The sequence below is a fragment of the Pipistrellus hanaki genome (genome assembly GCF_964339955.1).
Source record: "Pipistrellus hanaki genome assembly, chromosome: 9".
NCBI lineage: Eukaryota > Metazoa > Chordata > Mammalia > Chiroptera > Vespertilionidae > Pipistrellus > Pipistrellus hanaki.
The window spans coordinates 41,656,763-41,671,708 of NC_140511.1; the positions used below are offsets into that span (position 1 = coordinate 41,656,763).

Sequence of the window (14,946 nt, forward strand, 5' to 3'; positions counted from 1 at the left end):
GTGGCAAGTGAGTGAGAGGCAGAGTAGGAAGAGGGTCAGAGTGAGAGCCAGATGCAAGCCAAAGTGATGGAAGAGCAGAAAAGGCCCGAGTAAGCAGAGAGAGAGAGTTGGTCCACAGAGACGATGGAGCAGCCGCACGGAGAGCAGTGCAGCCGGGAGAACGGGCAGCCCCGGAGGGAGAGGTGGAGAGAGAGAGCGTCCGTCTGAGAGGCCGATGGCTTCCCTGATCCCGGCGCCAGCACCAGGGCATCCTGCCTGCGCACTCTTCCCGTGAGATTTCTGTCTCCTTGTCCTCCCCCTCCTCCTTTTCCAGGGCTGCCCTCGGTGGGTTTCTGTTCCTGGTCTCCAGGGAGCCTCAATCAGCTAGAGCACCGCTGGTGCTTTCTGTGTGGGACCTGGCTGTGACTGAGAACCAGGCTTGTGGGACAGAGACGGGACTCGCGGTGGAGGTGGGGTGGGGTGTGGGGGTTTGGGTAAGCCAGACCCAGCCATCCCACAGTCTGGAAGTTTAGCTCTGATCACAGGCTTGTGCGTTGGTGTTCGCTCTTCAAAGCGGACGGGCAGTAAGTAGCCTTCTGTGTGGTGCTGCGCATGTGGGGGCCCCTTGGCCTGGAAGCACCCCCACAGGGGCCTCTGCTGACAGCACTGGGGTCAGGAAGCTGGCGGAGTTGCTGCAGGGAGGGTTTGGTTGTGTGACAGGGTGGAAACGCAGCCACAGTTCGCCTGCCTGACCCTCAGTGTTTTCACCTGGGAAATGGGTTTGTTGAAGGATGGGCAGTGTGTTTGGAAGAACACTTGGAGACATGACCAGCCCATCACATGCTCTCCGGTCATGGGCAGCTGCTGCTGCTGTTGAAGGAAACCATCAGCAGCCCAGCTCCCTGAGGAGGTGGCCTGAGGGGCTGACAGAGCTAGTGACAGAGCTCTCCCCGCCACTGGCCATGCTGCCTGCCTCTCGCACCCTCACTCTCCTCACCTTCACTGGCCCTTTCCTTTCTTCCCCTCCCCTCTCTTGCTTTTATGTCCCCTCTTTTCTGTCTCTGGGCGGGATAAAAGCACCCGCTGTAGAAAGCAGCAGGGTTGAATGGAAGGACCCAGCTTCTAGAGGCAGACAGCAGAATTGGGTCTGAATCCCGACAGAGCCCCTGGCTTGCTGTGTGCCCCTGGGCAAGTTACTCCATCTCTCTGAACCCCTCGTCTATCGTCTATAAAATAGAGGTTATATTGCGCATTTTACAGTGTTGTCAGGAGAAACAGTTAACCAAGTACTTAGCAAATTCGAGTTCCTTTCTAACTCCCTTCCTCCCTTTTTTATCACCTCAGCCCGGCCCTCAGCCCCCTCCTGTGCCCAGGATGTGTCACTGTCCCTCTGAGGGATGTCTGGGCCCCTCTGCAGGTCCAGCCTAACTTGGGAGCTGCTAGTTCAAACTATGTGATCTGAATTTTTTTTTTTTTTTATCACTTTAGCAGTTATTACACTCCAGCTGACTGTGGCATCTTCACACTCCAAATACTGATAAATATTTATGAGGAGGAGAAGAGCTCAGAACTCCTAGGGGATGTGGGGGAGGAATGTGCCAGGCCCTTCCTTGCAAGCCAAACTCAGACTCATGTGTGGTCCCTTGAGCCCCAGGATAAGGGGGAGGTGTGGGGGGGAGGGCTATGGAGATAACACAGAGCCCCCCTTCACTTCCCTTTTGGGAGGAATGACTGTGCTGTGACGTGGTGGCCTCACCCCGCCTGGCCCTGGGTGCCTGCTGGGTCTCCTGCTCTGCTGGGGAGGGCGTGGGCTGCGCCATCCCTCTCGGCTGTGTGCGGGCCTGCTCCATGGCCCGAGTCTGCTGCGTCTCTCTCTGCTTCTGACTGTTCCTCTCTCCCTCTTTCTGTTTGTTTTTTCATTTCTAATTCTATCCTTTAAAAGAAATCCTCATCCAAGGATAATATTCCATTGACTTTTAAAAAATTATATAAATAGTGGAGGGGAGAGGGGGGGAGAGAGAAACATCGATGCGAGAGAGACACATCGATTGGTTGCCTCCTGCATGGAGGTTGCAACGGAGGTATGTGACCTGGACTGGAATCAAACCTGGGACTCTTCCGTCCATAGGCTGATGCTCTTATGCACTGAGCCAAACCAGCTAAGGCTCCAATTCCATTTTTATTTTCACACCTGCCAGGCCATGTCCCTCTCCCGCCCTCTGCCTCCTCCATCATGTTCTCCTATCCCCCCGGTCTCTGTCTCTATCTTTCTCTACTTTTTTTTCTCTTTCCCTCCCAACATTACTCTGAGCATTCTTGGGGCTCCGTGATGGGGGTAGGTGAGGGGGGCTCAGGCTCCCACACCCAGCTGCGGGGCGGAGGGCAGGGGAGCTGCCGCAGACCGCACGCAGCGTGCTCCGGAAGGCGGGTGAGCACTGGGCGGAGTCCGGGGCTCTGCTGTGTGGCCAGGGGCACATCCCTCCCCTTTCCTGGGCCTCAGTTTCTCAGCTAATTCCTTCACTCGTTCATCCGTTCACCCACCCACTCAACTAATACGTATTGGGTCCTTGCCATCGGCCATTCATCAGCACATTTATTCAACACCCACTGGGTGACTCCTCTAGGCGCTCGGGACACGTCAGGGAAGAAGGGTTGGAAAGATGCCAGCCCCGGGGGAGCTGACAGGTTAGCAGAGTGGACAGGCACCCGTGTGACCAGCGGTTAGGGGGCAGGGCAACACGAGAGCTGTGGAGAAAGGAAAAGCAGAGGGAGAGAAGGAGCACAGGGCAGAGACCCGCCCTTCAGGCTGTGGGGGAGTGTGTCCCCGAGGAGGGGGCTGCCAGAGCGAAGGCCCTGCCCGAGGCAGGAACCACCTTGTGTGTTGGAGGAACTGCCAGGAGGCCCCGTGGCCGGAGGAGGGAGGGAGGGAGAAAAGTGTGAGTCGATGCTGGGAGACAGGGCAGACACGAAGGAAGCAGGGCAGACACTAGGACGAGACCTGTCCTCTGAGTGAACTGGGCAGAGTGTGGGCGGGTGAGCGGCATCTGACGTACACCTGCTGGTTGAAGAACAGACTGAGGGGCCCTGGCCGGGGCCCGGAGAGCTATCCTGGCAACAGCAGTGGCTTGGGTTGGGGTGGAGGTGGGTGGGAGGGCGGAGACGGTGAGGTCTGGCTATGCTGGGCACTGTTCTGGCTCTCAAGGCTGAGACGGTGCCAGGAAAACCATGCCAGGCCCCTCGTCCTGGGCCCTGCAGGGCCTTCCCCTGGGTGGGCCGTGCTGACCCTCTTTCTCTCCACAGGGTGTTCAAGAAGGCGAGCCCCAATGGGAAGGTGAGTCTGCACCCCGAGCTCTCACCCTCCCTGACCCCGAGCTCTCACCCTCCCTTGGGCATGGCTACTGAGCACGCAGGACCCGCACACCCTCCCGGGAGGCCCTTAGGAGCCTTCGGGGCGGGCGGGGGGGGGGGGGAGAGGGGGGAGGGATCTCCTCGGGAGCCTTCCTGTCTGGGGGGTTGGGTGGTACAACTCCCCTGGACTTCCAGGAGCCCCTGCTCTGGGGTGGGGAGACGCAGCCCACCACAGAGAGACTCCAGCGTGGGTGCAGCAGCGGGAGTAAGTCGAAGGGCCTCAGGGCACTGCTTCCCGGGTGTGAGCAGCGGCCTGGAGCCTCTCTGCTGAACCGCGGTGCCATCCCGGCCACGGGGGCAGCTCCCCGCGCCTGCCCTGCTTTCCTCTCCTCACAGCCCCCGGCTCTGTCCTGCTTTCCTCTCCGTTCAGCAGACAGATATTACCGATATCATTCATGCGAGGGGGTGGGGGCTGAGGAGGGCGTATGGAGATAAATGAGGCACAGTCCGAGAGCCACCCACAGCCAGAGGGGGGTAGGCAGACATGACAAGTGATCATTTCCATTTAAAGGGGCAGAGAGCAGGGACAGGGCTGTGCAGGGGCTGCAGGACCGGGGATGGCGCCCCCCAGAGGTGTGGTTTCCGGGCACGGCAGGGTGTGCAGGGAGCATCTGGGCACGCACATACATCACAGGGCGTGTGGGGGGACCGTGAGTGCACAGGAGGAGGCCGAGGGAGCTGGAGCTGAGGCGGGGAGGCTGCAGGGCTGGGTCCCTGGGAGCCGGGGGGCAGGCTCAGTGGCTGGGACTCCGCCCGGGCTGGCGAGTGGCACCTCGGGTGCTGGCGCAGCAGACACCCCCAGGCACCTTTCCTGCTGAGCCAGGATTCCATCCCCGATCCTGCCTCAGCCCAGCCCCCCCCCCCCCCCCCCCACGGCGCTCCTACCCATCGATCAATGTTGGCATTTGGATGAAACCCATTTGTCATCTTACCTCTGGGCACGGAGGAGCCATTAAAGGGTTTTCAGATGGGAATGGCATCGGCAGGTTAGCGTTTTAGGGGGGCCCGGCTGGCTAGGGGGGTGTGCGGCTGCAGGCAGCGGACCAAGGAGCGGCCGGTGCGCAGTCCGGGCAGGAGTGGCTGTGGGAACAGAGAGGAGGGTGCCCTGGGAGGGTGTAGGGGTGGTGGAGGAGCAGGAAGTGTCTAGGATGACCCTCGGGATTCTAGCCCGGGGTTTTCCCTGAGGCATGGCCACCGCCTGGGGCACCAGCGGCGGGTCCCTCGCTGCTCCAGCACCCCGCCAGACTGTGTGGGACTCAGTGTTCAGAGCGTCACATAGGCATCCCTGCTCTGCGCTCCCCTGGCCCCTCGGGGATGCGCCCAGGACTCCGGCTTAGCAGACCTCTGCTGGGGTGCTGGGCGAGGTCTCTCCAGAGCTCAGGGTCCCCACCCGTGAGATGGAAACATGGCAAGGTCTCCGTAGAAGTCCGGGATGAGTGGGTGCTTCCAAACCCGCACCAGGTTTGCTGTTGTTGGAACGGGGGCTGGGGCTCACGCGCGAGGCCAGGCAGGGTTTCCGTGAGGGGTGGGGGTGGGCCTAGGCACTGCAAGGGCAGCTCCCAAGGTCTTCTCCGGGGCGAGGGAGGGCCAGCGGCTTCTCGGGAGTGTGTTCTCGGGCCCACGGCCGCTCCCCTAACCTGTGCCTCTCCTCCCCAGCTCACCGTCTACCTGGGGAAGCGGGACTTTGTGGATCACATCGACTTCGTGGACCCTGTGGGTGAGTCCCTGGGGGCCAGGGAGGCAGGCGCTGGGTGGGCGGGGGGGGGGGGGGGGGGCGGGCGGGGCTGGCCAGGCCCCTTCCAGAGAAGTGTGTGTGTGTTCCCGCAGCCCAGACCTCTGGGCCAGGAATGGGGTGTGAGAAGCTTCCTGCATCCGTCAGGAAACATTGATGGAGCAGCTACTTTCCCCTTAGCTGAGGGCCACGTGGGAAGGACTGAGGTGAGGCGCAGGGAAGGCGTCCTGATGATAACGCAGGATGAGGACGACAAGGAGGGCAGCAGCCACCCCTGACTGTAAGGCTTCTGCCAGACACCAGGGGGCGCCACTGTTATTACCCCAGCTTTACAGACAGGGAGGGGCGGCCCAGAGAGGTTAAGTGACTTGCTCCAGGCCACGGAGCTTGTAGGTCAAGGGTCCTAGACTCTAACCCGACAGACTGACTCTACTGGAAACCTTTGCTCTGCTGCCCCCTGGTGGCGAGGGCAGGGAGACCGTGGGGCTTCCGAAACGGAGACTGTTCTCCCAGGTCCTCCCAGAGCCTGAGACACCTTCTTCCAACGTCCTGTTCTCCATCAGGGCTTCTCAACCTCTGCACGCGTGACATCTGGGGTTGGATAATACTCTGTTGCCGAGGCTGTCCTGGGCACTGGAGGGTATTTATGACTATCCCTGGCCTCTACTCAGGAGTACCCCAGCCCCGGAGGACATAAAGTGTTTTTAGATATCGCTAACGTCCCCTTGGCTAGGATTCTAAAAACCAGAGCTTTTACCTCACTGCCTTCCCTTAACTGTCGGGGGGAGGGAGCCCCCAAATTACTCCTATTGGACACATGGGGACAGGGGGCCCAGAGAGGTTAAAGGATATTTTTAAAGAAAAACACGAGCAAACGAAGTGAGGCAGGGGGAGGTGGCTGCTCGGAAGGATGGGCACTGGGGCTGCAGGAGACACGTCCGGGTGAAGAAACGGGGAGCTGCAGTTCGGGGGGGGAATCCAGAGACGGAGGCCTCGGTCCTCACACCCGGCACGGCTGCCCGGGGCCAGGAGGGCGGGCGAGCGGGCCGAGTGGGGCCGGAGCCCAATCGGAGCGGAGCCTCAGCTCTCTGAGAGGAAGACCCCGTGGCGGTGGGGCAGGAGACGGGGGCCCTGGGTCGGGAGGGGTGTGAGCAGAGCCTCCGGTCCAGGTCTCCCCCTTCCTGCCCAGAGCAGGCTGTCTCCCCCCCCCCCCCCCTTCTTCCCCACCCTGTTGGGGACACTGGAAAGTGTGCGGTGAAGCTCAGGATCCCCTCTGCCATCTGCATCTCCTTCCTGAACGGGTCCCTCGGAGGCCGTGGGCAAGCACCCGGAGTTCACCTGTGGCCTGCTTCCAGGCGCAGCCTCGGACCCAGGGGCCTGGTAGGGAGGGCAGCAGAGGGGGCACAGAGCCGGGGGGAGGGCAGCAGCCGGAGGGGCAGCACGCCAGCACCCTGAGAGCCGTGTAGCCAGTGTCCGAGAGAGCTCCGACCTCAGGCCGGCCCTGTGCTGGGCCTGGGGTTCCGGAGACCTGCCTGCAGCACCCCTTGATCATCTCTGGCTGACCCTTCCTTGCCCTTTAAGACCTGGTTACTGCTTTGGTCCCCAGAGAGCCTGCCCTGATGCCTGGCTGGAAGGAGTGCCCTCACAGGGTGCCCTCTGCACTGATGGGCCATGAGCCCTGGTGCCCAGGCACCGAGGAACGCCCTCAGGAAAAGGAGGGAAGGTGCAGGGCAGGCTCTGGGAGGGGCGGGCGCTTCCGGGCCAGCTGTGCCTCGGACCTGCCCAGCATTGGGATGGGACGTAGGCCCTCTGGGCACTCACATCCAGATGTGGGCACGCACGTCCAGATGTGGGCGCGCACTCTCAGACCCCCGGAGAGGCCCGCCGTGGGGCAGCGTGAGGTGGGGGTGCGGGCGGGGCAGGTCAGCTGTGGGCGGGAGGAGACGTTAGCTTGTTCAGTGCTAGGAGGCTGGGTGGAGTTCGGCCAGAGGAGACTCTGGGGATGGGAGGCCTGAGCCGGTGTCCGGCCTCCTGGGGGTTCTGGGGAGACCGTGTCCTTTGTGTCTGGCTGGGCTCTGCCCCCCAAGGCCAGGCCCGGGCACATTCTCCATGGCGGCCCCCAGGCCCGCACCGCTCAGTGCTCTCTCCGCGGAGGCTCAGCCCGTCCTCACGGAGCCCCGCGGGGCAGGGACAACGGCCTCACAGACCCGACCTGCAGAGCCCAGGTCCGGGAGCCCCGGACACTGACGTTGCTCCTCGGTGTAGTGCAGGGTTCACGCATGGCTGAGCGGATGGAGTGCTGCTCCTCAGTGTGATGCAGGGTTCGCTCATGGCTGAGCGGACGGAGCGCTGCTCCTCAGTGTGGTGCAGGGTTCACGCCTGGCTGAGCGGACGGAGCGCAGAGGAGGCCGTGTGCGCCTCCTTCGGCTGCTCTGGGGGACTGCTCCCGCCTCCCAGCGGAGGCGGCCGGGGGTTCGGTCAGGGCGCTGCCCGGGGTGCGGAGGGAGGGGTTCAGAACACAGGGGAGACGTACCCCACGGCCTTCCTGCAGCCACAACATCTAAATCCCCGGTGACACCCTAGGATAGGGGTTCCAAACCAGGTGGTTATTACAGCTCCGTGGTCGGCAAACTGCGAGGATCGCTAGCCACATGTGGCTCTTTGGCCCCCGGAGTGTGGCTCTTCCACAAAATGCCATGGCCTGGGCGAGTCTGTTTTGAAGAAGTGGCGTTAGAAGAAGTTTCAGTTTAAAAAAATGTGGCTCTCAAAAGAAATGTCAGTCGTTGCACTGTTGATGTTTGGCTCTGTTGACGAATGAGTTTGCCGACCACTGGGCTAGCAGATGAAGAAACAGAGAGGCCAGGGAACTGCCCGAGGCAACCCCCTCCAACCCCAGGGTCTGTAGGGCCAGCCTGGGGTGGGGGTGGGAGGCGGGAGGGTGGTGCCGTCCCCGGTGCTGGCGTCCCCGTCTCTCATGCTGCTTTGGACAGACTGATGCCTTGGCTTGTGTTTGGGGCTCCGGGGTTTGAGAGGTCACCTGGGGAGGAGGGTCTGCTCAACTCGCTGTCCTTCCTCCAGATGGCGTGGTCCTGGTGGATCCCGAGTACCTCAAGGAGAGGAGAGGTGAGGGCCCACCCGCCTGGCCAGAGGCCTCCTCTCCCCGGTCCCCCAGCCTCCATCGCGGCCTCCCTGACTCCCAGGCCGGCCAGCAGCCGATGATACTCCTCTCCCCGCCCTTCCCCACAGCCCTTCCCTCCACTGCCCCCACCGCATCCCAGCGGGTGCCCTGCCCCAGGCCCACCCTTTCACCCCAATGCACCTTGAGGATCGAGGGCCCTGAGCACTTTCACCCCAATGCACCTCGAGGACCCAAAGGCTGGGCTGCGAACAGGGCAGCAGGCAGAGTCCTTGTACAGAAGAGAGAGTTGATTGCTGGGGAGGTGAGGGCGTGTCCGAGGTGAGCGGGCGGACAGGAGGCAGAGGTCAGGCTGGGAGACGACCCCGTGCCTTCTGGGTGTCACCCAGCACCTGCCTCCGCTCCTCCGCCCTCCCCACCGGTGCCCACCACCCGCCCTGGGCTGGAGCCGGGCGGGGGTGGAGGACAGAGCCGACCGGCAGGCGGCCCCCACCTCCTCCAGGTGCCCCGCTCCCACCACCCCATGCCCCCGTGCCGAGGGCAGGGGGCCCGCCCGTGGGGACGTGGGGCAGACCCGGGCCTGCAGCTGTCTCGGTCCCCGGGCGACAGCGGCGGCCTTGGGGAGGGGGGAGGCGTGGCCGCCCCCGGCCGCCCTCAGCGCCCCCCGCCCCCGCAGTCTACGTGACGCTGACCTGCGCCTTCCGCTACGGCCGGGAGGACCTGGACGTCCTGGGCCTGACCTTCCGCAAGGACCTGTTTGTGGCCAACGTGCAGTCCTTCCCGCCGGCGCCCGAGGACAAGAAGCCGCTGACCCGGCTGCAGGAGCGCCTCATCAAGAAGCTGGGCGAGCACGCCTACCCCTTCACCTTCGAGGTCAGCGGCCGCCCCGGGCCGTTCAGAAGCCCCACCTCCAGGAGGCCTCTGGGCGGGGCACGGGGGCATGGGGGCAGCGGCTCCAAGGCACCTCCTTCCCCGGGCAGGGGTGGGACCTGGTGCCCTGTCACGGCGCTTCCCTGCCAGGGGCGTCACCCCGACCTCCGAGCCCCTCCCCAGCCCCTCCTGGTTCCAGGTCACGGGGGTGGGGGTGAGGGTAGGGGTGGGGAGAAGATAGAGGGAACCCTTTCTCACCCCTGGGTCGCTACAAGGCTGTCTCCTGGCCCAGGCTGGCTGCCCACTCGCCCCGCTCCCCCACGAGGGACGGCAAGTAGTGGATTTCCAGGCTCTGCCATCTTGCCAAAACTCCCAGACTCTGGGTTTTATTTATTTTTATTTTTTTAAAAATATATTTTATTGATTTTTTTACCTAGAGGAAGGCAGAGAGATAGAGAGCTAGAAATGTTGATGAGAGAGAAACATCGACCAGCTGCCTCTTGCACACCCCCTACTGGGGATGTGCCCGCAACCCAGGTACATGTCCTTGACCGGAATCGAACCTGGGACCCTTCAGTCCACAGACGGATGCTCTACCACTGAGCCAAACCGGCTTCGGCCAGACTCTGGGCTTTAAAATGCCGTGTTCCTCAGACTCTGCTTCTGTACGGGGGTGGCGCCTCCTTGCTCTCTCGGGGGCTAGGGAAGGGGAGAGGGCACGATCGTCCTCGCCATCCTGCGTGAATTGGTCTCCCGTGGCTGCGGTGGCCAAACACCACACGCCCGGTGGCGGTGACCCTCGCCAGTCACCGCCTCACGGTCCTGGCGGGCAGAAGTGCAGCGCGGGCCGCCCCAGGCCGAGGCCATGGTGTCCGCGGGGCTGCGTGCTCCCCGGAGGCTCCGGGGCAGGGTCGGTTCCTGGCCTTTCCCAGCTTCTGGAGACGCCCACATTCCTAGGCTCCTAGCCTCCCCCCACCCCCCAGTGTGGAGTCAGTCTCACAGCCCATCACCAGTGCGGTGCTGGCTCTTCTGCTTCCTGCTTCCACCATTAAGGACTCTGGCCCGAGGTCCTTAACGTAACCACATCCTCACAGTCCCTTTTGCCACGTAAGGTAACGGAGTCACGGGTTTGGGGTTTAGGGCGCAGACATCTTTGGGGCCATGGTCCCTCCCACCACAGTGGGCATCGCGGAAAGATCTCTGTCCGCTGTTCTGTGAGGACTGGGCTGGGCTGAACCCTTTATTTTATTATTTATTATTTTTTTAAAAATATATTTTATTGATTTCTTCCAGAGAGGAAGGGAGAGGGATAGAGAGCTAGAAACATCGACCAACCGGGGATGTGCCTGCAACCAATGTACATGCCCTAGACCGGAATCGAACCTGGGACCCTTCAGTCCGCAGGCTGACGCTCTATCCGCTGAGCCAAACCGGCCTCGGCTAGGCTAAACCCTTTAGATACAGACAACACACTGGAGCCCTGGCTTTCCCGGAGGGTGTGGCTTGGGGAGGTCTGACGGGGGAGACCCGGTCTGTCCTCGGGAGCCGCTGGCCTGATGGGAGAGGCATGCCTGTGCCTGGGGGCCCCTGGCCTGGGGCCTGTGGGTGGGGGCGGGGCCCGTGGGGAGGGAGGTGGGCAGTGTGACAGGGGGCTCACGCTGTCCGTATTCTGTCCGTTCTCCTCGCAGATCCCTCCGAACCTCCCGTGCTCGGTGACCTTGCAGCCGGGGCCGGAAGACACGGGGAAGGTGGGCCATTCCCGAGGGAGCGTCTCTCTGGGAGGGAAGTGGCCCCAGCAGCGTCCCTGGCCCCGGATCTCCGAGCCCGTCCCCTCCTCTGCCAGAGGGAGATGACAGGACGTGCTCCTCGGGTGGCTGTGCGGGCGGAGTGAGACACGAGGCAATGCCCCCAGGGCCCGGCCCGCACCAGGGGGCGCTCCCACCCGGGCCGCTGAGGCTTCTGTGTGTGTCTGGGCGGCTGCCCTGGGAGGGTGGCCACCCAGGCGAGGCAGGAGCCTGTAGAACGGAGCCCCTGAGGGTGCTTGGGGGGGGGGGGGGGAAGAGCCTGTATCGGGGGAGCTGGGGAACAGCTCTGGGAGAAGGCCAGGTGGAGGGCACAGCCCTGGGTCAGACCGAGGGGCTGTGGGGCTGTGGGGCTGTGGGAGCTCCGGCTTCCGTTCCAGCGCCCTCCTTTGTGAAACAAGAGGGACCCCGCTGGCTCCAAGGCCCTGTGGTCAGTGACCCCCTCCCCGCAGGCCTGTGGTGTGGACTATGAAGTCAAAGCCTTCTGCGCCGAGAGCCTGGAGGAGAAGATCCACAAGCGGTGAGGAAGAGGGCGCAGCTCCCGGCGGCCAGGGGTGTGGGCAGAGCGAGGGAGGCCGGCTGGGGCGTCCGCAGAGATAAGTGACAATGCCTGGAAGTGTTCTGGGAGGGCCCTCACATTCCAGCTTTGGGAGCTCCGAGGAGGGCGCTCTGGAAGGCCGGCAGGTCCTGGAGGGCTTCCTGGAGGAGGCGGCTCACTTGCCCTGGCTCAGGCCCCGGCATTTTTTTTCTTCCCTCCAGATTTTATTTTATTTTATGTTTTACTTTGTTTTGGAAAACCCCTGAAATCCAGACTGTCTTAAATAGGGAGCTTAGTTATTCGCAGGCCATCCAAGGCCCCGTTTCCCAGTTCTCCTCCTGGGAGGCCCTCAGCCGCAGGTGGTGGTGGTGGGTGTCCACGGAGGCTTGTAAGAAGGGAGGGAAGTGGAGAAGTGAATGCACCCAGGGGAAAGGCAGGGAGGTTAGCTCATGTCTCAGAGAGGGAAGTATTCTCCTGGAGAGCCACAACCCGGGGCACACCGGGAGCCCAGGCTGGCAGCCCCAAACAGCCGGCCCTGACTGTGGGGTGGGCTTCCTCAGCCTCAACTCAGGCACCCTGCCTGGGACATCTCCTGCAGGAGGCGGGCTGAAGGCACTGCCATCTCTCAAGGAGTGGGCTGAGTGCGCCACCTGGTGGCTGTAGGTGTATTGCAGGCACCTCCTCCTGGGCAGCTTGTTTGTGTGCTGGGGGGGGAAGAAATGGTACCCTTCTTCCTTGCTTTTCTGTCCCCAGAGAAAAGTGTGTGTGTGTGTGTGTGTGTGTGTGTGTGTGTGTGTGTGTGGTGTGTGTGTGTGGTGTGTGTGTGTGTGTGTGTGTGTGTGTGTGTGTGGTGTGTGTGTGTGGGTGTGTGTGGGTGTGTGTGTGTGTGGTGTGTGTGTGTGTGTGTGTGTGTGTGTGTGTGTGGTGTGTGTGTGTGTGTGTGTGTGTGTGGGTGTGTGTGTCTGTGTGTGTGTGTGTGGAGCCTGATCAGAGCAAGAAAGAGGAGCCGCACTGAGAACCACCGCCCTCACTCACCATCAATGGGGCACTTTAAGTCCTGACCAGAGTTACTACTAATAATGGTATCGCAGCTATCATTCATCGAAGATTTATTAAGTGCTAGGCAGTATTCAAAGTGGTGGGCATGCCCGAACTAATTGAATCCTCGTAGCTACCCTAAGAGGGTGGTCCTGCTACTGTTACTGTTTTCCGGATGAGGAGCTGAGACACAGAGGCTCCTGCACTCAGGGTCATAGTTAGTAAGGGGAGAGCGAGGACTTTAGCCCTGGCTGTCTGGTTCCAGGGGACGGAGGTGGCTTCTCTGAGAAATGGGGGTGCCAGCATATCGAACACGTCATGGACACTGCCTCCCCGAGCTCCTGTCCCCCTGTCCTGTTCCACCCTGAGCCCCAGGCACCTTCACCGAGCCCCATCTTGTCTCTGGGCCTCCTCTCCCTCACTGAGTCTTTATCCTCTTCCCTGGCCGCACCCCCTGACCGAGTCCATGCCCCGTCACTGACCCCACTTTCTCTTCAAGGCCCCATTTCTTCACGGGGTCCATGTTCCCTGCACATTTTCACTTAATCGATAGTTAGCAGGCACTTGTGAGAGGGCAGACACTGTCACAGGTGCTGAGAATACAGCAGTGAGCGATGTAGACAAACATGTCCATCTTTAAGGAGCTTACACTATCAGACGACGTAAGGAATGCAGGAAGGGCTACCAGGACAAACCCGCAGGACGCGCTGCCTTGGGGTGGTTCGGCTCTGATGTTGTGGGGGTTCAGACCATGTGAAGATCCAAATAGGGTAGATCCAGGAAGGCTTCCTGGAAGAGGAGGCGTTTAGCTGGGCCTCGAAGATGAAAGCAAGCAAAGGCAGAAGCAGTGGAAAGAGGGTATGATAGGTGGGGCCCCAGTACAAGGGCAGCTTCAGAGAAATGACTAGATAGAACATCTGGGATGACAGAGGAGGTGGGGGTGGCTGGAACAGATGAGGAGTGCCAGATGGTGACAAGGCTCCCATGCCAATCTCTGCGGTTTGGACTGGAGTCTGAGGCTGTGGGGAGGGATGGCAGGCTCTGGAGCAGGAGGATGTGAGGATGGCCAGGAAAGGGGGTGGAGGCGGGGGCTCGGGTCACCGTTGGCTCCTCTGTCTCCTCCAGGAATTCTGTGCGCCTGGTGATCAGGAAAGTCCAGTATGCCCCGGAGAGGCCTGGCCCCCAGCCCACCGCCGAGACCACCAGGCAGTTCCTCATGTCGGACAAGCCCCTGCACCTCGAGGCCTCCCTGGACAAGGAGGTAGGCTGCTCAGACTTGGGGGAAGGGTTTGGGGGTGGGGGAAGAGAGCTGCTCGATCACGCTGGAGCCTCAGGTCCCAGCTCTTTCGTGGCCTCAGGACTCCTCCATAGGAGCTTCTACCCCCAACTCTAGGATCACAGGGCGCAGGGGACCTGAGCTTTCCATTGGGGGTTTGGGGGAACCTCTGGGAACCTAAGGGGTGGCAGCAGAGGGCATGCGCCTGAAGGGAGTGATTGACTTCAGAAACCAGTGTCCCTCCCAAAGGGTCCCGGGTCCTGGTCATCTCTCCCTCCCACCCCCCACCCCTCCCCCCCTCTACCCTCCGTCCACCCGTGAGCTGTGAGCGTCCCTCCTCTTGTCTCAGAACAGCTGAAGGCAAGTTCTTGGGGCAAGATTCACGTTGAGACCCTTCCGTAAGGGTTCAGAGCTGGTTCCTCCGTGCTCCCGACCCTTCCCCACCTACTTCCTGCTTCTTCTATCTAGACCCTCCCGTGACTCACCTTCCAGGCGGCCAGAGCACCCGGGCCAGCTCCCCTGCTGTCCAGAGGGGCAAGCTGAGGCTCATGCAGCCTGTCCAAGCCCACCTCTCTCGTTCTGAGTGTCATTATTGCCTCTGGTGCTAAGCCAGGGTCGGAGCCCAGGAGTGTCACCTTCTAATGTAAAGCTTTCGAAGTCCCCCAGCGGAACCGAAGTCTAACATGCCTGGTGGCTTAGCCTCGGCGGGAAGTGGCTGATGAACAAGGGGCCCGTGTCAGCGTGGCCAAGGCTGGGGAGCCCCAGGAGATGTGTGTGTGTGTGAGGCCTCTTTCACCTCCCCGCCCCCCTCTAGAGCGTTGGTGACCTCCCACCCAACCCTTCTCCCTTCTTTCGCCTCCCAGATCTACTACCACGGGGAGCCCATCAACGTCAACGTCCACGTCACCAACAACACCAACAAGACGGTGAAGAAGATCAAGATCTCGGGTACCCCAGGCGGAGGGCCAGCCCGGAGGGGGGGGGGGGGCGGGCATGAGGGACTCCTCCCAGGGATGGGGGTCGCCGGCTACAGGGAAACCAGGGCTGCTCCAGGCCTAAGAGGAAGGCTTTGGAGGCTGCTGATGGCCAGGGAATGGGTTTACCATGTAAGCCGCCTCCTCGCAGGTTCCCTGGGTCCGGGGCAGAGCTGTCCCCGAGGGGAAGGTG

General features: G+C 61.9%; 1 protein-coding gene across 4 annotated transcripts in view; it reads left to right on the plus strand.

The window, feature by feature from the left end:
• Positions 1 to 14,946, plus strand: part of ARRB1 (arrestin beta 1) — a 75,886-nt gene that overhangs the window by 47,909 nt on the left and 13,031 nt on the right. For 2 of the 4 annotated variants that reach the window (XM_084893410.1, XM_084893411.1), the window contains exons 1-9: positions 41 to 270; positions 3,280 to 3,310; positions 5,044 to 5,104; positions 8,198 to 8,242; positions 8,932 to 9,128; positions 10,814 to 10,873; positions 11,380 to 11,447; positions 13,629 to 13,764; positions 14,643 to 14,727. In XM_084893410.1, coding sequence (XP_084749536.1) covers positions 215 to 270; positions 3,280 to 3,310; positions 5,044 to 5,104; positions 8,198 to 8,242; positions 8,932 to 9,128; positions 10,814 to 10,873; positions 11,380 to 11,447; positions 13,629 to 13,764; positions 14,643 to 14,727 — 739 coding nt within the window. In that variant the 5' untranslated portion in view covers positions 41 to 214. Of the gene's footprint in view, positions 1 to 40; positions 271 to 3,279; positions 3,311 to 5,043; positions 5,105 to 8,197; positions 8,243 to 8,931; positions 9,129 to 10,813; positions 10,874 to 11,379; positions 11,448 to 13,628; positions 13,765 to 14,642; positions 14,728 to 14,946 lie in introns of those variants that run through there. The other 2 variants (XM_084893413.1, XM_084893412.1) reach the window with 1 other exon arrangement.